Below are 22,683 nucleotides of genomic sequence, written 5' to 3' on the forward strand. Positions count from 1 at the left end.
GTTTTATTTTTTATTTAAACAAATAAATCCTTGATAATCATGAGAGACTTTAAAAAAAAAACTTTACAAAATGTTACCCAGATTTCCATAGATCACTGCATTGCACAAAAACACTGTATAAGAATTCACAATGCATCGTTATAATGTTGCAGAGCTCTGGAGTGAGACGGCATGTATATGCGGGTGTGTGTGTGTGTGTGTGTGTGTGTGTGCGTACCTGCATGCGGTTCATGGCTTCTCGTATCTGGTCAAGGTGGTGGGCGGAGCTTAGCGCCTCCAGTCTGATATCAGTCAGCTTCAGCTCCTTCTCTCTCAGCTCGTTCTTCAGCTGGAGGATAATCTCTGCCTCAGCCTCTGTACATTCACACAGTCTGCACAAACACACACCGCACAGGGAGGAGGGAGTCACAACACTGTTACAGATCCAAGAGAGCTACAAAACACAGGCGGGTTTAATGCACAACAAACTCCTGGAGTATTAAACCTGGTCAGAATATTTATGTACACAAACACTTTTGATGCACACATATTCACACTTTGGGCTTTGTGTTTTATATTTGTGAGGGGTGTTTGCAGCATTCCATTCAAAGTTGGACATAGTTCTTGATATCTCTGAAACATTGTTCGATGTTTGAAAGATGAGCAAAAAAAGTAAATGTTTAGCATTAACTGTGTAATTTTCTTTGGGTGCCACCATGTTCAACTGACATCATACATCTCCATACTTTGGAAACAGAGTTGTGAATTTCCGCATGTTTGGAATCCAGACTTTTAGTATGGCTTTTCCAAGTAAGAAATTCCAACATTTTGAGTTAAATAGAATGCAGCTTTAGAGATTATGCACATTACCAACACAAACAGGAAGTGGAAATCGTTCATGTTGTCCAGTATTAAGCACAGGCAAATTATTAGCTAAAGCAACATGTATTAAATACAATTTTAATGTACAGTAGTAACTTTTCAAACTCAGGCAATCTCCGATTTTATTACTATTACACATGAGTTTGACTATTTGACTATATTTATTTAGTTTTTACAAAAATGTTTCTAATAAAAGTTTACATTTTTAAATTAGTACATCTCCCATTACAATTTAAGTTTGCGTCATAAAACGCTCATGTGAAATGTGACTGAAATATAGGGGAAGGGATATCTTTTGTTAACTAGCTTTGGTGATTTTAGTCACTGCACACTCTCAACCCTTCCCAGCATGCCACACTGTGCCTGTTACCGAGATCTGTGCTTGTAGACCACATGACCGTTTGACTTTTTCTTTGGCATCCAAATGGGGGAGGACTTGCTATCGCAAAAACACTTTCTAAAGACACATGACATTGAGGAACAGGGACAGAATACAGATATGATTAAGGGAAAGGATGAAATATAAAGATGATTATCAAAAAATGAAAGCAAGCAAAAAAAGAATCTCAACAAAACATGCAATAGAATCACTATACAATACAGTAAGTGGAAGTTACTGATGAAAAAAAAAATGATTTCTTTATTGGATGTGTTGTGGTTCTTTATGTGCAAGTGAGGTTTGTGATTGAAATAAAACCAAAGTATATATAAAAAAGATAACTAATATGCAAATGTTTATGCATGTCCCTCATTTCATAGAGGTGTCAAATACTGTATATATGTGTGTCTGTACTCACTCTGTGGTGGAAGGTGATGAGCGCAGTGGTTGGGTGGGGCTGGTCTGTCTGTTGGTGTGTTGTAGTTTGGGTGAAGAAGGGAGGGAGGAGTCAGTCATCTCTTCAATCTCATCATGAGATGATTGGGGCTTGTTAGTCTTTTTCTTGCTGAAGGCCTGCTTAAAGGAGCTCCGCAACTGTAAGTAAACAACACAAATCAATATAATTAATATAGCCAGACAACAATCATTTCAAAACATTCTGTGGTCAGGCAGAAGAAATGGATTAATAAGATTCCTAGCTTGGGAGAATTATGTATCTGTACTAACTCTGGATATTCCAATAACAATTTATAACAAATTTCAGTAATATTATTAAAGGAATAATCTGGCTCACTCGCATGCTGTCAATTACCACAGAAAATAATTTACCATACAAGGAAACAACAAGGTTAAATACAATGGGTACGTTTACATGCACATTTTTGGTTCAATTGGACTGAATTCATTCCGATTGATGAATCTGAATGTAGTGTTTACATGAACGCTAAAAAAAGTGATCGGGTTGATGTGCGTGTTTATATGTACAAAGCTTCAAATCGGAAAGATTTTTTTTTTACATGCGCACACTGCACAAATGTAGAGTTTCTCACTGTTAGCACATAACCACTCTCCTACACGGTTTGTTTATTTGTTTTTAACAGCAGAATGAATATTTATTAATTTATGGATAAATATACATATAAACTGCTGCTCATATTTATCACGCAGTACAAATGCCCCTCCCCGCGCCCAAAACTGGTTGCCTGATGAGAATCCAAAACAAGGACTGGTGGGAGGTTGTCCTGCTCCACTTCACAGTTGCTGAGTGAAAGGAGAGTTTTATAATGACAGGACACGCATTTATACAACACTTTATTCAAAAGGAAGAACCGCTCGTTCCGCTCATCATACGTCATTACGTTATTTCTGCGTCATTGCACATGCGCAGTTCTTTAAGTTTCGGGGTTCAATCCGATCGAGTGCTTACATGCACTCTCAATAGTATTAGAAAAGGAATAAACCACCCCCTTCAATCCGATCGAAATGTCATTCCGATCGAGCTCAATCGGATCGATTAAGGTGTTTACATGAAGGTTTTTCAGTCCGATTGAGCCGTCAATCCGATTACAAATGGATTATTTGGTTGCATGTAAACGTAGCCATTGAAACATCCAAACTGATTGTCTTCCTTCCCACCACTAGCCAAATCCTCTTCCTCTCTCCGTGAGTCAGTTCCAAAAGCAGTTGTATGATTGCCCAGCCTCTCTAGTTCTAAGACTCTTTATGAGAAAATCGCTCCCTCTCCTAACTGCTCAGAAAGAGAATTATTGCATTCTGTGGACCCCCCAGGTAAAGCTTTTTATTCATGCTTAAAGTCAACATGAAGTCAAAAAGAACCCATTTACTTAATTAAAAAAATTTATTGGTCTCACTATGAATGTTTCATCAGTGTTTAATGTTAACCAATAGCCAAAAATTGTATTCTATGGGTAAAATGCAATTCAGTGACTCCCATATTTACCCGAATTAAAATTTTATTTTTAAGGCTACTGTTGTATGTAATGTTGTTCTGTTAGATCTTGCTAATAGTTAGAGTAATTTAATGTATTTCTCTCTTTGAATATCCTTTTAAACATATGTCACAAAGTAAAATGGGTTGTGAATGTTGTTTTATGTTGACTTTAACACTGTGTGTACTGTCTTGTGTCTGTGGTCTTGTTTTTATTGATTACACTTTTCTTTCTTTTTGTGCTGCTCTCTTTGTTAAATTTGGTTTTTGATTAAGATTGGAAATCATGATCACCCACCCCCAGTGCATTGTGGGATAATGTGTTGCTTTGAATCTTACCCATATTGCCAAGGCTGCCGCTATAGTGTCAAATAATCGAGTCTCAGTTTAGCTACTAATTAATGGAGACCTAATTTGAAAATTGAATGTACATTTGTAGGTTAGAGGCTTACTGGAGAGATTGCGTGGAAGAGTTGTACTGTATAACTTTAGAGTATAGTGTTTGCACAACGCTCACACAACACTAGTGGAGCATTGTGGAAACGTTGCAAATTAGACCAGATGAGCTTGTGGCATTGTTGTCCTTCCATCATTTTTCCCCAGTCCACCCCATCCCATCATGCCTTTCACAGCTCAGAAAACTGTCTGTCACCTTACTACCTCTCTCTCCTCTTCCTCCCCTCGCTCTTCTTTTTCCAGATGGTGGAGCAGCCAACTTTGGCCTGAACTTCCTCACGTTCATAATCCTCTTCAACAACCTGATTCCCATCAGTCTTCTGGTGACTCTAGAGGTCATCAAGTTCGTCCAGGCTTTCTTCATCAATTGGGTGAGTGTGAGGCTGAGCTCCGAGAGCTCTGTATGTGTGATGATTCTGCAATGCAGACTGCCTAAACCTCCAGGGCCAATCCCAGAAAACTTCACAGCCCAAACGAAAGTGGAGCTTTATCAAAATAACCCATTTGAAGATGCCAAAAATGGATTTGGGCAGGGCGCTTACAGCAAACGGACACCGCTTTTAGATGCAGTGGAGATTTGTGAATTCCCATCGAATGGCAAGACCTTTGAGCAAAAGTTTCATTCCTCTTATTTTGATCGACAGAGTATGAAAACAGTTGTTTAAAGTGGTACATTTATGTTTTAGTCCAGATGGCAAGGTATTAATAGAAAATGGTTGTGATTATTGATTCTGCTTGGTGACGTGCTGTATTTTAGGACACTGACATGCTGTATGAAGCCACCAACACACCAGCTATGGCCCGGACATCAAACCTGAATGAGGAGTTGGGACAGGTACTGCTTACCCTCACATCCAGAAATAAACAAAAAGAAAATGAAAAATGAAACGAATAAAAACAATTACATTTGATTTATATTTGTAAAATCAAATTTCATGCAATTATGCATAATATATACTACTGTTCAGCTGACATTAATACGGTTAATCAGCAATGTTTCTTGAGCACCGAATCAGCATATTAGAATGATTTCTGAAGGATCATGTGAGACTAAAGCCTGGAGAAATTGCTGCTTTAAAAATTATATTTAAAATTGTATTAAAATACAAAACAGTTTTTTTTATGTTGTAATATTTCACAGTATTACTGTTTTTGTGTTTTTCATCAAATAAATACGGTCTTGGTGAGCATAAGAGACTTCTTTCAAAAAGATAGTCTTATTGACCACAAACGTTTGAACCATATTGTATTGATTCCATATTGATTATTGACCATTATTAAAATGGTTTAATTTATCGGTATTGTTTGCCAATATTGGATATTTAATTGTTCCTCTTCAGTTCCCCTGTTTTTATCTTGTAGATCAACTTTGCTATTATGTAATGCTCATTTTAAGTTCATCTTTGAAAACACTATTTAATAAAACTGTTAAATGTAATCTGTAGCAGATCTCAAAATGTGGAATACAGCCTAATGCCAGTTAATATAATAAAGACCCACTGTTCACAATCTAGTTTATTCCTGATGCATTAAATCAAGTCCTTCCCTTTTTGTGTAGAATATTGTTTCACGCAGAATAAGTTGCATTACGGAAGTAAAATGGGTTGAGAATATTTGCTTTTAAGTGTAACTACCTAATTACTCTAGTTTATTGCTCTCTCTTTCCTTAATCCAGGTGAAGTACATCTTTTCAGACAAGACAGGCACCCTGACCTGCAATGTCATGCAGTTTAAGAAGTGCACAATTGCAGGCGTGGCCTACGGGTAAGGCTCTGTTTCTCACTGCTTTCATAATCAGTAGAGTGTATATCTGGCTCTAGCTGTCTTGTCCTCAGCTCCCATGTTAGCAGCTGCCTCGATGCTTCCCTGCACAGCCAGAGCGATTCTAAAAATATCAGAGAAGGGGACTCACAGATTTTCTTCCTCTTTTTTTTACATGCTTAGGAACACTGCATTTCTGGTTGCCTATTTGTCTAACTTGGGATTTTTATGGAGCATGAATATATAAATGTGTGTTCTAAAACTAGATAGAACATTTTATTAGACACCGTTGTATTCATAAGCCTAAAGTGTTATGAAAGGTGAGATTTCCACTGTGCTGCAGCTGACACTTTGCGAGTGTATTTTTGAATAAATGTTCATCAGTGTGCTCAGCATGTGGTAGATGAAACCATGTTTTCTGTATTTTACCCTTCTCACCGGATAGATTTTATGACAACAGTGTGATATTTATGGTAAGCAGTTTACGAAAGATGAGGCGCTTTGGATGAGGCCACGGCGCTGAGCTTATTGGATGTTTACATGCACAAGGACTTCAGATCTTATCACAGACACACCAACCATCACAAAATACAGCCTTATGTTCACATTCATGTTTAATGGTATCTCTTTATGTTCTGCATTCAGAGAATAAAGCACATGGTGGCAATATCAGAGCTGGATCTAAATGATCTGCACTCCAGCATTAGGAGCAACATTAATCCTATTATCTTAATTAAAACTCTTCTGAGATGAGGAGGTTCAAGAGACACTTCTTCTGTGACGCTTAAAGGGGTCATATGATGCGATTTCAAGTTTTCCTTTCTCTTTGGAGTGTTACAAGCTGATTGTGCATAGATAAGATCCCTGAAGTTGCAAAGACTAAAGTCTCAAAACCAAAGAGATATTCTTTATTAAAGTTAAGACTCTGCCACGCCCCCCTAAAACGGCTCGTTCTAACACGCCCCCACATATCTACCTCACTATGTGGAAATATTTGCATAATGCGGCCCAAATGTGCACGCAAAGAAAGAAGGCGTGGTTTCAGTAACCACAGTTAGTGTTGAAGCAGCCATGTCAGGGAGACGCTGTGTGTTTCTAGGCGAAAGCAAAAGCACTTTATTTGGCCTTCCAAAAGTAGATGCATTTAGGAATCTTTAAGATTACTTACAACAGAACAGCAATGCATTTTATGGACAACCGTTTCGTGAACCTAGGAGGAGAGGTAATTCTGACTTTGCTATGACAATCTGGCGCTTCTGCATCAGCTACTGTTTTGTTATTAGTTTAAGTATTTGCTATTGACTGATCAAATGCGGAGCTTTGTGCTTCTGGTGTTTGGCCAATCACAATGCACTGGGTCAGTTGGCCAATCAGAGCAGACTGCGCTTGTCGGAAGGAGGGACTTTGTAGAAAACGAAGCGTTTGAGAGAGGCGGGGCATAGAGGACCTACAATAATGTACAGTATTTGAAAAATAATGTGTTTTTTGAACATTAAAGCATGTCAACATATTCTGTTACACCAAATACACAAAATAATGATCTTTAAAAAAGCATCATATGACCCCTTTAAAGGAAAAGACACTCACTGGAAATATTAAAGTCGTTATGTAGAACTAGATTTGCATTTCCAATGCTAGTACTTCCAAGACAGCAAAAGAATAGCATTAAAGTTTAATTAGTAGTTTTAGTGGGGGGGTTCTTTATTGAATGCTGTATTACACCTGCCTCAGGTCACATTAGAGTTTGAGCATGCAACCCTGAAGTATCCAGCTGAAGTGCATAGAGTTTTGATGTTTATATTCTTTATATTGAGCGAAGAGATCAGTCTCTGATGTTTATTTCCTCTATTTGTCATATGTCTTTTGCGGTGTGCGTTCACAGGTTAGTCAAGCCAAACTTGACCTTTGGTAAGGAGTAAAATACAAGACGAGCTAGTGTTTCCGCACAAAAAGCATAATTGGGCTAGTTTTGAATAGCAATTGGGGTGGTTTTGTTTCTGATGCCATTCCATCCTTCCTGAAGACATTTTTTTCTGTCTATGCAGAGGAGGAATCCCTCTGCTTATCATTTGGTGTAGTCAGCGCGGTATCTGTTTAATCTCTCACAAGTATGTTCACGGCTCTTTGACGCTTGCAAACTGGCCTGTATTTCAGAAGCAAGTCCTTGTCCTCCACCTCATGAATATGTATGCCATCTTTTATCAGCTTCAAATAAACTTTGTCCTGTTTGATGATGCATCCCTCCTCTCCTCTTGCTGGGCGTCGGAGCGAGTATAGCACTGCACCAAGGCATTGATGTTTTTGAAGCGTGACATCTTTTCTTACAGTGAGTGGGGAAACTTGGTGCAAGCCCAAAGGAAGAGTTTGATGTGAAATATAGCCTAGATTTTTGACTTGACATGTTTGTTGGACTGGAAAAAACAACACGCTGCTAGTGTAGCATGCTGGAGTTCTGGTGTTAATGCTGAGACAAGCTGACGTCTTTCCACTAGACCTAGTCTTTTGTGTTACTTCGGAGTTGAATAGGCCCTTTTCACAGTGACGTCAGCTAACTTACGCCTTCTCGTAAAGCAGTGTATCTGTGCTTCCGTTATACCTTTACACCGGAGACTTCTCGGGAAAATGTAGGAAAAACTTGTAATATGAAAGGCGTTATTTAAGAGTTAAGTGTGGTTTGCTTGCCGCAACTGCTTGCTTTCAGATTTGTATGACAACGATTATGTATTCACACGAAATACATACTTGAAACATTTTCACTTATTTCGGTTGATGTCATTCCTTGGATAATTTGTGAGTACACTGTGTAAATTAAATTCCCCCTATAGTTGCCCAATAAAAAGACAAACAACGTGATGAGAAATATATCTAACCAACTTCATCTAACTGCAATAAAGACAGCAAACAGTGCGCGAGAGTCGCGGGAATCAGTGACTGCAGTGCTCCGTTTTCAACTCCTCCCTCGACTTCAAGCGGCAAATCTCACCGATCGGTATTCGGTAAGTTCGGTTGAGATGCCAGACGCCTCTCCCTGACTGAGGACGAGAATAGACAGCAGCAGTCATCCTCTAATCGTATTTGTGGCAGTTGTACAAGCGTTTGGGTGAACTCCATGCTGGTAGCGATAGCGCTTACTATGCTGGCGGAAGTAAGAATTACCCTGCTTCACGTCAGAACGGAAGTTGCGTGACGTCATGTGAAAAGGGCCTATTTCTTGAATTTCTTCGATTTTATTTCCACATGTCTTAATCCTAATCTACCTAATCTTATTTTATTTCAGTTAAGTGCTAAGGAAACATTTCTAATATTTGTTTTATTTTTTCCACTTTTGTTTCAGTTAGCAAAAAGATTTGAATGGTTTTAGTTTAAATTAACAATAACAACGCTGTACAATAGGCTTGAATGCTTTTTGCACCTGCAGGTGTCTCTGTCAAAGCATTGGACTGTTTTCCATCCTCATAGTCTTATTTCAGACATTTATAGTCATATGTCTCGTGTAAAACAACGATTTGACATACTCATAAAAGGGTGTGATGTGTTTTGTTTTTCCTTGACCCCCCCCCCTGCCGTCTCTCGTCTCTTCCACTTATGTTATGTTGCACAGCTAATTAAATAGAACAGTAGTTAATGAAGAATTCCCTTTGGGTGAAGATGTTAATTAATTTGATGAGCTTTCATGGAGACATGATGGCCAAAGTGCTCTTCAGCCATCAGCACTAGAGGAATTATTGTATCTGATATATTTTTTCCTTATTTCTTTTGCTTTTGGTATTACAAATTTTGGACTGTAATGGCTGTGTTTGGCTTGTGAAGCTGAGCAGTTTTTTATGGATGGTAATTTGCACGTCCTTTTCTTTGCCAAATCTTCATCTTTTCCTCCGCTTATTTATAGGCCTACTTCAGGGTCTCAACTGGCCCCATCTCTTTTGCAACCTGCTAAAAACACATTGACGTATGTAGCCTGGATCTAGCTTGGCATAATACTCAACATAGAGTGCAGTCTCAGGCAGAAGCATTGGGTGATTGACAAACAAGATGATTATGTGGTGCAGCATAAGTGCTTTTTACGCTACTTTTGTGGCTTGTTTGTCAATTGTTGTGTGTAAATGTCCAGCTGTACTCACCCCACCCCCAAATGTCTCATGGATTAGACGTGGTCTCATCTGTGCACATGGTACAGTAACTAATGAATGTGATAAACATTACCTATTTAGGTTAGGTGATTCCACTGATTTCATATTGTCAGAATTCCTGTGAATTAGCTGTTATGTGTATTTCGTAAGACTATTTCATAAGATGATACTACTGAATTTCCAGATAATCATTTAGCAAACACTTTTCCAAAAAATGACTTACAAAATAAAGTACACACGTTTTTATGAAGCAAATTGTGGTTTAAACCAGAGCTGGAGTCTTGATCTCAGATTTTTAATGTGCCCGGTCTGTGCCTCAATACTTTTTAAATGAAGAAAGTATTTTGAAATGCTGCAATATTTTCAGCTTTTTAATTATTTCACTTATTAACCCTGTAAAAAAAATCAATTTTTTAAATGAACAGTTTGAGCATTTAGAAAATTTAAAAAGAAATCTTTAAAAAAAATTTTTTTTTTTTAAATGTTTTTTGTTGTCATATTTGATTCAACCGGCTTTTATGGCTATACAGTATGATATAAGAGAGTATGGAGGTCATAGTCATAAAAAAAACTTTTAACAGTTTTATTCAGATCTATGAAACGGAGCAAAAAATATGCAATTTGGTGCAGTTGCTGATATTTATATGGCTAAAATGTAAGGTAAAATTCTGATAGCTTGTGGGAGGCAAAAAATATGCAGTGTAATACAATGATTATTGAGAAGGATGGGGGATTTGATCTTGATTCCAACTATTATTTCAGGTCAATACCGTGTGTTTTTTTTGTTTGTTTTTTTTTTTACTCAAGGAGCTGGATCTAGGCTTCAAGAGGTCTATTTTGGGTCTGATCTTGATACCAACTCTGCAACATGTTTGAATCTACAACATGAACAGCCGTGATCTTTACCAACTAGGCTGCACCTACTTTTTAACAAGTACTTTTGAGAGTGTCTCTTTGAAGTGAGCTGAGGTAGTGCGGTTCTGCAGGATCCTTTCATGCAAGTCTCTCAGGAAGCCTACTGCATCTATCTTCTTTTTTTTTTCTCTACTCAAAGCTCTTTTTCTCAGTAACAACCCAAATGGCCTGACACAGCTAGCATTTGTCGGTTTTAAAGCATGTTTGTTTTAAAAGTCCAAGTACCACCCGTCTGCAGAAATCTCTTTTGTTTGGATGGTGAAGAAGTCGTTGAGTCTAATACCTGCAGGACTTGTGTTGGCCTATATTAGCGTAAATGCACTGTTCCCCCCTGCTATCTATAATGCAGGTCTTCTGTTTCAGCGTGCTAAACAATTCTCTTCCCCCTGAGGCTGATGGTACAGAGTCAGATATGTGCATGGCCAGTCAACCTGCCTTTTGTTTTTATAGTTTTTCTCGAGTCATAATTTAGGTTTGAAATATGCCACATGAAGCATGAAGCAATAGGGTCAATGCTAATGCTTTTTTGATGATTTCCACATTCATGTACCATGGTATTTTCATGGTACTTCATGCAAAGGGGAATTCAAAGAATAACTTTTCATGGCACATGTTCACAAACCATGATACTGTGGTTGGCACAAATAATACCATTAGACACATGGCACTCATTTGTTATTTTCACGTGCACATTGCTTTTTCAGAATGATTTGTACAATACACTCAACTTCATTTACTGCTCTTTTATTTTCCTAGCGTGCTGCTATGGTCCCTTAGTGTCATAGTACACACATTGCTTATTTTGTCTAACTCCTTCCCTCACTGGTGTCTGGTCCTTAAACACTCGATCAGGCCACTGTCCACTCGTATTACAATTAATAAAGCCCTCAACGCCCAAATCTGTTGATCGGAGCAGAGACGCGAGAATAATTTGCTGCTGTCCAGCCGGCAGCAGTGGCTGTGTCTCCATATCTCTGCAGACACAGTTTAGCAGCCAGCAGTTCATCCTCTTCCCCTTTACTAGCACTGGCTTGTCTCGCTAGTCTTTATATTGGCTAGAAGATAATGTAGCTATTCCAGCTTTCACCTGATTATTTATCTGAACTTGCTTTTTTGCTGTAAATGCTGTTAATTGGCTAGTCATACTCCGTTACACTTCAAGTTCATGTGGGAGATTTGTTGTATTAAATCTGCTACATTGTTGGATGATTGCTATGGATAAATATTCACATAAGAGTTTTGCCTTACAGTGTTTATTTTTAATTACTTATTTTGGATCAACACTCTTACATCACTCAAAAGGCCCCTTCTTTTTTTTTCTTTGGTCTAACTGTGCTTAACATGTTTGCCTCTGCAGAATTTTTGGAAAATATAATTAGGATTTTTTGAGATCCATCTGCACTGGCAGAAATGCAGGGTAAACATGGTCATTTCTGTTCTGTTCTGTCTGTAACTCTCTTCACTCCACCCAACAGTCATGCAGCTGAAGTTGAGGATGGTAGTTTTGCGGAGGAGGACTGGTAAGGACCAACACCATTGGCTATTTGTTTTATGCTTCTGTGATGTGTTCTTGCCATTATGCCTTGTGAGAAATGTGGTTTGAGCCCTTTTCTTGTGATGTGGTTGTGTTTAGTAGACTTTGTCAGCACGGTGTGACCCTAAACTGGTGTGAAGGCAGATGAATGTTGAATGTGAATTAGTGATGAGCTGTTGTCTTCTGTGCTGTGCTTGTTTGATTAAATCTGATTAATCTCTGTTGTTTTGGGCTGTACTGTATGGTAAAAACAGCATCAGGTATTTACTGTTATGGAGTGAGGCCAGATTCTCTTTGATTTCTCAGCACCAACTTGTTTACTGTACATTTAAAGTAATTTTTATGTAATATAGCAAACTTTTTCTGATTTCTGTCTACTATTATTTGCTGGGCAAGTCCCCCTGTGTAACCTGTAGATAAAGGTCTAATTAAAGGACACTGTGATGATTCAAGGTGATCAGTCTCCAACTCATGAGTCAGTTTTGAATGGGATTGAATTTATAACTTGTGAGCAGCCCAGATCCTGAACCATTAGGTTACAGCACCATCTATGCCATGTCATGACACACTTTACAATTTGTAACTAGAACAGCCAAACTCAAGACACATTAATTTTAGACAACACAACTTTTTATACAAATTTTACTTCCCACTTGGATATTACTGAAATGTTTCTCAGAGCAGCGGAGATGTTCTCCCCAGAGCAAATGAGAAGTAGAGACTCTTACTGATATCCAGTAGTATCACTTTATCTGGGTGAATCTGTCTGGATCAAATTTCACCCTAAATAAGAAGAAATAAGAAATTATATTAATCATAGACACTGAGACACAGAGACAAAAACACAAATTCTCATTTACTGCAATGCTAAATATGTATTTACATTTTGGCATTAATACTGTACATTGTAATATTTATTATACATGCTAATTAAAATTCATTGTACTACAGTACTGTTTTACTGTAATATTATAAAATTATTGCAGTAATGTAGTAATGAGTAGTGTCAGTTGGAAAAAAAAAAAAATCCTAAAATAGGCTTAATTTTCTTTATGCTGAATATATTTCCTTTTTTTTCCTTTGTTGATTTTGAGGTTAAATTTGTCCTGTTCTTGTGAGATCTGTTGAATATGTACGTAAAATATGTGAATTATGAATTTTTTATTGCATCGTTGTTGTTTTACCAGCAGCGACCTGTTTAGCAATGGACTGTTTCTCATTTTCTTGCTGCTTTATGCTCAGAAAACGATGATTTGCGTTATATTCTACTTCTAAAATTACATTATTACCAAAGGAGCTCATTATTAATGAAATCAATCTTCCACATGGACCCCATGAGCACATTTGTGAAGAGGGGCTCTCTAGAGGAGCAGGGATTCCTGTGGTCTCAGTGGTGTCCATTAGATCGATTATCTTCATACCTCTAATATGTTTAGTAAGCCCATCTGATATTGATAGTAAAATCCATCTTTAATAAGTCTGTCAGGCTTATTTATTAAGGCCACGTAGTGATTTTATTACGCTCAAAATATAACCTAATTCAGGATAGTGGTTCCACAAATTGGAAATGTGTTTTTGTAAAATTAGATTACATTGTGAATTTTAACTTTCTAACTTTCTACAGTGGTATCTTAAAATTGAGTAAAACTCAATAAAATTATACATGTGAAAGTTACCCAAAATAATCTCTTTCAGTCAAAGACAGTTCACCCAAAATGAACATTTTCACCTTTGTCTTTCCAAACCTGTATGACTTGTGGACCCCATTGACTGTCATTGTATGGACACTTGACAAAAAAAAAAAAACACTTCACACATTTTTGCAAAATATCATCTTTTGTGTTTGCAGAAGTCATACAAGTTTGGAACGATTTGAAGGTGAAATTTTTTATTTTTGTGTAAACCATCCCTTTGACTATTAGTGAGCAGTGCATGAATGCTATGTTAACTGCAAGAAATTATGTGGGGGGGAAATGCAGTCTCAATGCAAATGGATCAAGTAAACTTCGGTTTTGCAAATTTAAATGAATTGTACGCTATGCAGTTTTAATTGAAACATTTTTTTTTGAGTGTAAGCAGAAGTGGCATGTGTCAAGCAAGAATAAAAGCATACATAATGACTGCTGGAAGGACTGGTTTGCCTCTTATGGCAAAATATGATGTGAAAATAATATGTTATTTCAAGATAAAAGCTTTTTGAAAATGTCATCATTAACTTATGCACTGAAAAATATATGCAGTTGATGTCTTTGTCTGAGCTGTGAGCATCGAGTCCTCAGGACAGGATTGTAACTTCATTTGAGCGGTGGAGTCATGTGCAGGGGAACAATGGAAACGGGTGTGCATGTCTCTTGTGGGTGTTGTGTAAGAAACACACTGACATATGCCTTCTGCGCCTCTGCTGTTTACTCTGTTTAATCCCTCTCATAAACACGCACACATTTAAACAATGGCGAACTGCTTACCTCTCAGTGGGGCTGTAATAGGACATGCTGCAATGGCCAATGTGGTGTGCGTGATAGAGAGAGAAATAACGTGTTTATCTGTTATAATCCATTATAGTTCAATACTGCAGTAGATTGCAGGAGGGATATGAATGAATGAGCGAAATCGGGCCATCAAGGTCTGATAACTACAGTGCCGCATTCTGTTTCCATGGAGACGATTGCCCCGCTGGGCTTTGGATCACCAATAACAGGCTGTGTTCAGAATGGAATACAAGCGTGCTGCTTACTGTGCAGTATACACGGAATACTGCTTACTGTTTCTATAAATAGCATGTGAAGCAATACGCATTATGCAGCGTTAACAACCTCATTACTTATTAGTTACATGTTTAATTCAGCCAGAGGTATCTTGGAAATACTTTTGTTTTTCTCCCAATAATGATATGGTAATTTTGTTTTAAAAGACTTACCTGTTGGCAATCAGATCAAAAAATGAGTAAAGATGATAAAAATTGCAATTAGTTACTAATTATTATTGCAGTTCATTCATGTTCACTATCGTTCAAAAGTTCGAGGTCAGTAAGAAATCACTTATGCTCGTCAAGGCTGCATTTATTTGATCAAAACACAATAAAAAACATTGTGAATTATTATTACAATTTAAAATAACGGTTTTCTTTTTTAATATATTTTAAAATTCAGCTTTTTCCTGTGATGGCAAAACTGTCAACCACACCTACCTAAAACAGCTCGTTCTAACACGCCCCCACATGTCTACGTCACAATGTGGGAAGATTTGCATAACGCTGCCCAAATGTTCACGCAAAGAAAGAATTTTCTTCTTTTAGAATCTTTTATTCTCACTGTAGTATTGTTGTTGCCGCTGCCGCCATGTCGATGTTTTTTTTTAACCTTAAACCACATAAACACATTTCATTACACCAAATACACAAAATAATGTTCTTTTTAGCAACATCATATGACCCCTTTAATTTGAAATAGAAATAATTTGGAACATTACTAATGTCTTTACTGTCACTTTTGATCAGTTCAATGCATCCTTGTTGAATAAAATAATTTAACTAAAAAAAAAAAAAAAAAAATTCGTATATTGTTCTGAAAATAGCCAGATCAGACATCTTTTTTAGGAAGTTACTACCCGTCATAAGTTCAACAGATTTAAAATTAAAAGCTGTAAAGATTATTTATTTATTTATTGATGATAATTGGTAAATGTGCTGTATCATTATATTTCTGTGCGTATACGCAACCTAGCATTTGCTTCAAGTGCTCTGTCAGCAGGACAGCAGTGATCTGAGTGTTCATGTTGCATGATGTGCTGCTTTCTTATGTTCGGAAGCTTCATTTTCTGCTTGTTGCACATTCAAATTAATGTTTGACCAGTGCATTTGAACATGTTTAGAAACCTGTGTCTTTGTGTGTGTGAGTGAGAGGAGCATGTCTGCACGTATCCCGACACGTAGTGAGGTGCTGAGAGACAGGAAATTGGATTTTGCTGGTATCAGTACGGTTTCATAATGCGATCCTCTTAGTGTGATGGATTTGATTTTCATCCTCCTCCTCCTTTTCCCCCCGTCTGTGATTTTGTCCTTATCTCAACATGAGATCCTCAGTCTAAGAGATGAATCTCACCAACCACCGTTTAAATAAGCTGCAACATGTTTGTTCGAATGCAACGGTGAGGTGAACAATGCTGTGACAAAACCATGAAATTTTCCCCCCAGACTCCCTTGCCAGAAGCTGAAAATCTGCCCTAACCTTTTCATTGTCAGATTTCTATGGTGCTGATTTCTGAGATTGCTGCTGCAGTGAGATGCTCTGATAAAGTGTTTTCCACACAGGCTGGTACAGCGCTTATAGATATTATGTAAATTGGTTCTTTAAAAATGTCATGTTCAGCATACGACCACAGATTCGTCCACTACTGAGCCGTTGAATGGCCTGTATATCACAGACCTGCTAATCAATATCCTTCCTAAAAATGCTGTAGTCTGCAAGGTGTAAATTCAGTGTACCTCTCTACTGGTGAATGTGTCAATGGGTGGTCGCATGATGTTTGTATCTACTCTAAAGCGATGCTTCATGAATAGTAAGAGGAGAATTTTGTATTTTTTTTAAATGCAAGATTGTCTGATAATGTGGTAGTACTGTTGAAGTGGGATTCTTTGCTTTGGTGCTTTGGGTCAAAGGTAAGGAGCAAGGCATGTGAGGGAATTAATATTAATGTTTTGCAATGATGAGCTTTCCCTGATGAAGGGGCTCTTTTGCATAATGTTAATATTGCTGATACCTTTTTAATCACCTTTTTGTGGTTCCTTTGCATTAGGTTTGATTAGTAGCAAAACATTATTCTCCTAATTATGAAAAGAAGTGCCCTTGCCATTTTTTTTATTGAATATAAATATAATTATTATTTTTTAAATATAAAGTTATGTAACATTTCTAGTTTATGATGCTGAAATTGCAAATCTGTTATTAATAAATAATCATTATTTGCTTAGTCAGGTCATACTTGTTCATTACATTTTAATTTTACTTAATACATGCATGAACCACTCCAGCTTCTCTTCTCTTTTGCATAATGTTAATATTTAAAATCACCTCTTGTGGTTCCTTTGTGTTAGGTTTGATTAATAGCAACACCTTGTTTTCTTAATTATGAAAATAACTGCCCTTGCCACTTTTTAGATGTTGTTTTAATGAATGTTATGTAACATCTCTAGTTTAATGCTTAAATTGCATTTCAATTATAAATACATAACAAATGTTCATAAATAATCATTATTTGCTATACTTGTGTTAATTAAAATGTAATGTACATGCATTAAAAACTTCAACTTCTTAATTGTGGCTTTTGTCAACATTAACTCATTAATGTAATTTGAAATCAAACAATGACAGACCCCCTACAGTGCCATTGCAGATCCCCTAGGGCTCAGATGTGGAAATAGCACTTCATGAACTAACAAACAAACAAAACTGATGCTTAGCGATTCAAGACAGACTATTTTTCAGATAAGTTTCATTACAGATGGAGAATTGTTGTTTTTCAGTAAAGAGAGCAAAAATGTCCCCTTTTGTTTATAAATGAGAGCACCTGCTTGTGTATTTATCTCTGTCTTCATATCTCTCTCTCTGTATGCAGTCACAGCTCTCAGTCTACAGAGGAAGCTGGATTTAATGACCCCAGCTTACTGGAAAACCTCCGAAGTAATCATGTAAGTACTGTAATGGCATCACAGCTGCTCAGTCATGCATGCCCAGCCAGCCAGAAATTTACACACAGGCCCTGATATCCACACGCTCACACCTCCTGTCTTCCATCACAGCTTTTTTTTCTGGCTCATATTAGCTCTGTTCTGCTCCACCTGGCTGTTTATGAATAGTGTACAGTCACAAAACTTATTCTATAATGACATGAGACTTTTACCTATTTTTTTAATATAAAAATAAGACCCCATATGCAGGTATGCAGGTGTAAGATATTTATATGATCATATTAATATTGATAATTACACATCATATTAATGTACATTGACTGCAGGAAATACAACTGAACATGATGCTTGGATATTGTGGGTGGTTACGAAAGCAAAGCAGTTCGGAGATGGTTTTTAACAAGCTGCTATGCAGGTTTAGTTTAGGTGCGGTCTCTGATATTCTTGTTCCTAGATACAGCTTGGATTCTTTCTTCAGTGTAAGCCTGAGATTGTTCCTTTTAGGCTGCCAGGGTGAAAATTACAAGTTAGAAAAATAATCACAGACATCTCAACAAATTGCATGATTTAAGGTGTCATTCATGTCTATAGCACAAACGTTCATGCAAACATTTAAGTCGAATTTGAGTGTCTTTTTCTTTTTTTATTCTTTGTCTTGATTTTGTTTTTTCCCACTCAGCCCACTGCTTCAGTCATCCAGGAGTTCATGACCATGATGGCTATCTGTCACACGGCTGTCCCTGAACACATCGACAACAAAATCACCTACCAGGCTGCTTCCCCAGGTCAGTGAAAATGCTCCCCACACACTGAAGCAACAAATGTTCACCTCAGGTTCACGTTAATTGACAGCCCTTATTAATACACTACCGTTCAACAGTCTGGGGTCAGTAGGATTTTACTACTTTTTTTACTTTTATTAATCAAATTACTACTTTTATTCAGCCTGGATGCATTAAATTGATAAAAAAGGACAGTAAAGAAATGTGTAACTTTACAAAAGTTTTCTATTTTTATTCATCAAAATGGCAAACGCTCACTCAGGGACTTGTTTAGTAAGATGTTACCAGAAAAGTTTTTAGATTTGTTTATCAGATGTTAATTTAGAAAAATCTTGTGTAATTTTAACTGCTGTATTTTTTTTGTTTGCTGGTTTTTTATTTTGTGTTTATGTAACTCTTGTATTATCCCAACTCCCAAGTTTTTGCCTTGAATCCTTAGATGCTGACATAGCAGTAAAAATAAATAACTACTACCAGGGGCGTCATGCACTCATTATTTTTGAGGGGGCACGAGTTGGGGGGGGAGGTCGTCATGTGACACACAGCAGCCACAACAGCACTTAGGTTTTATTAATTTTTTCCTTTTTATTCGAAACATCCCCAAGCACATTAACTATATCATGAAATATCTTGATTCTCACCTTTCTAGATTATGTTGATCTATAGTGGGCGATGGTCAAAGTAACTTAATAATGTATTAACTATGCATAAAAACCTGTCTGTTTACTTAATTAACAGATTCACTTTTTTTGTTTCTGACAAGAGAATTCGCCAGAAACAGGTATTCAGTCAGCGAGCGAGTGAAGAAAACACGGGCATTTTAGCGATGACTCATCTGAGCACCTCTGATTGGTCGGCATTGCATTCATAAGCTCAACGGCATCGTGTGTGATTGGTTAATGCGCAGTGCTGTAAAAACGCGTCTGTATCTGGCTCAGCGCCAGGCAGCGAACGCAGATTTGAATTTAGCAGCTGATGATATGACGTACTGAACGTTCTAATCACGCCGGTGTAATTGTATTAAATATAGAAAATATTAATCGGCTATTTTTTGTCTTTTGGAAGCTGCATTCAAAATCCACTTGGCTCAAAAATCTGACGTGCCCCCTCACTTTGAATGGGCATGATGCCTCTTGACTACTACTACTACTCAAAATGGCAATCACAGGAATAAATTACATATTAAAATAGAAAAAAAAAATTTTATTAGAATGTTTACAACTGTTTTACTGCATTTTGGATCAAATAATGCATAAGAGATTTTCAACTTTCAACAGCATTAAAAAAAATCTTGCCGATTCCAAACTTTTGAATGGTAGTGCATGTATAGAAAAAAAAAACTTACCCCTTTTAGATTGCACTCTATTCATTTACTAACTGCGTGTTTTCTTTATAAAAAAAAAAAAAAAAGCTTGCTCTATTCTTTTTCTATTCTATCTGTTTGCTTTTTATTTATTATATAATTTATTTAAAAAAAAAAAGACAAAAAAAAAAACTTGCTATGTGTACTGCGTTAAGCTAACTCTTGTTGATTTTGATTGCTTCCATTGTCCTCATTTGTAAGTCGCTTTGGATAAAAGCATCTGCTAAATGACAATCTAAATGTAATGTAAATGTATTCAATAGATAAAGCTATAAATATATCAGTTAAGTCTATAAATGTAGTTCTAGAAATGTGGAAACGGGTCCACAAAAAGTAATTGAAGTAATTTTAGCATTCCACACACTCGGTAAACAGGCTCTCAGACAAGATAGGCAGCTGGTTGAGGTTGAAAAGAGGTCACAGGAAGTGAACAGGGAATCCAAAGCATGCTCTTAATTTCCTGTTTCTCTTTATAATGGTTCTGAATCTCTAGCAGACATCAGTGTTGAGCTGAGACTGAGAGCAGTGTCGTGGAGCTGTTTGAGTGCATTTAATCAAACTGCCTCACCACATGTATTATTTGTTTGTGTAAGACATTCATGAAAGTAAAATAATGCAGATGAAGAAACGGATGAGTTCATTAATGCTGGTTCACTCTCTTCGCTACTTTGCATTTGACACTTCATGTTTATGCATAATTTATCTTTTTAGCATTTGTCAGAAGTCATCCCTGGCTTTGAGGCTTAGCGAGATGGGTTTATGTGACCCATTTTAATTTCACGTCAGTGCAGCAGTGCATTGAATATTAGCAAGACCTGTGTTTGAGATAGATGGAAGGCTAGGGCATCGTACTGTGATAAGTGATTATTGTAGAGACAGATTGGAGGACAAAAGGTTTTAATAGTGCCATCTCAAACAGTTTGTCTACTTAGTGTTGTGAACAAGTGGTCATATACCAGACGCTTTTATCCAATACAACTTAACCGCCACATGCCCCGACCACATGCTGTCTTGTTCCACAGATGAAGGCGCTCTGGTTCGGGCGGCACAAAACCTGGGCTTCGTGTTCACTGGGAGAACTCCAGACTGTGTTATTGTGGAATCGGTAAGTACAGACGTCCTGGGAATAGATGATAAGTTGCACTGGGAACATGACTTACCCGCTGTCATGCTACATAGCTCACTCACACTTTACACTCTGGAGAACTATTACAGGCAATTTGTACGGTGCAGTCCCACTTCAACAGATCCATTATTCCCTTATTATAATGTATGATAGAGAGGAAGCCATCACGGACCTGTGGCAACTTCATTTCATATACCGAGTCAATGAATTGTGAACATTCTTCCTTTCTGAAACAAATAACCCTTTGACGTTCACTAATAGAGTGTTTTCTGCACTGCTATTCGGCAGTGACGCTACTGAATCTTCACAGCAAAAATACATTAATGAATTTGTAATGATTTACGATAAAAATTTAATTTGTTAAAATTAGTTATTGCATTAGATGTCATGAACAATATTTTATACAGCATTTGCTAATTCATACAACTTGAAATGTTAAAGATGTGCATTACCGCTCAAATTTTTTTTTTTTTTTTTAGAAATTAATACTTTTATTCAGCAGGGATGCATTAAATTGATCAAAAGAGACAGTAAAGACTTTTACATTGCTACAAAAAATATACTTCAAATAAATTCTGTTCTTTTTAACTTTCTATTAAAGAATCCTAAAAAAAATTTATTAATTAGATTAGAGTAATTAGAGGAATTAGAACTTAATTAGAGTAATAGCTGCTGAAAATAGGTTTGCTATTACAAGCATAAATTACATTTTTTAAACTGTAGCCTATTAGTAAATGTAGAAATTAACATTAACCAAAATTAATAAATGTTGTTTTAGATTAAAAATGAAGTGATTGAAGTTGTGAGTTTGCAGACTGGATTGAATCTAATTAACAAACAAATGATTATTATGAGTTACTTTACTGAAATACCCAAAAGTGCTCATAATAGCAGTTTACATCATACTTGCAAATTTATTGCTGATTCCATCTCAGTGGTTACTGAATTACCAGCTGACCTACTTACTGGATATTTATTTAACTTGAAGCTATCACAAAAGAGTTTTAATGTAATAAAAGGTCATTTAATTTAAAAACAATTATTACAATCATACAAAAATCGTATGGCTTTGTTTAGTATGTATTTAGGACTATGCAGGAAACTGCTGTAGTATATCATTAAAACTTAGCTTGTCCTCAGGTTCTTTTTGTTAAAAATCAATGCTTCTGTTGATTTGAAATTAAGGAAGAGTTTAATTAGGAGAGATGCTCTATAGATTTTTCAGGCTGGGTTTCACAGTATCGGATGTGATTTTCACACCCTACACAATGTCTCAATGGAGAAGAGCTGAGGAACGTGATGGTTTCATGCAGTACTCCCCCCCACCCCCCACCCCTCTGTTTCTCACTCTTTCTATAGTTGCAAAGCAAAAAAGTGAGAAATTTTGCAGCACTAGAGGGGATAGTGAGAGATCCGGCGATGTGCTGCAGATATCTGTGCAGAGCTCTTAATAGAAACTTGCTGAGTGAAGATTAGAGAAAATGTAATTAGTGAGACAGAAAGCACTGCTGTTTTCTTAGACCTGGGAGCAAAGAGTCACACTTTGCAGCTATAATTGGTTAATCTGATGGCAGCGCCAGGGGAAGAGAGCGAGTCTTGTGCTCCCCGGCCTGTAACACACTCTAATTTTGGCCCTTCATTACAAGACAACTCCCACCATTCACCCCATCATACTTGCTTACTTCTAAAAGTCACAGGGGCCAAAAAAAAACAATTAAAAGTTTTAATTTTCTGCTCCCTGG

At 37.0% G+C, this 22,683-nt stretch overlaps 1 protein-coding gene across 1 annotated transcript in view; it reads left to right on the forward strand.

Moving 5' to 3' along the window:
- Positions 1–22,683, forward strand: part of LOC107730649 (phospholipid-transporting ATPase IA-like) — a 155,127-nt gene that overhangs the window by 63,629 nt on the left and 68,815 nt on the right. Inside the window, exons 10-16 of the mRNA XM_016541511.1 lie at positions 3,721–4,015; positions 4,402–4,479; positions 5,320–5,408; positions 11,926–11,970; positions 17,598–17,670; positions 18,350–18,455; positions 20,838–20,920. Of these exons, the coding sequence (XP_016396997.1) occupies positions 3,721–4,015; positions 4,402–4,479; positions 5,320–5,408; positions 11,926–11,970; positions 17,598–17,670; positions 18,350–18,455; positions 20,838–20,920 (769 nt within the window). The remainder of the gene's footprint in view (positions 1–3,720; positions 4,016–4,401; positions 4,480–5,319; positions 5,409–11,925; positions 11,971–17,597; positions 17,671–18,349; positions 18,456–20,837; positions 20,921–22,683) is intronic.

This window comes from Sinocyclocheilus rhinocerous, unplaced genomic scaffold (genome assembly GCF_001515625.1).
Source record: "Sinocyclocheilus rhinocerous isolate Xijiao unplaced genomic scaffold, SAMN03320098_v1.1 scaffold308, whole genome shotgun sequence".
Taxonomy (NCBI): Eukaryota; Metazoa; Chordata; class Actinopteri; order Cypriniformes; family Cyprinidae; genus Sinocyclocheilus; species Sinocyclocheilus rhinocerous.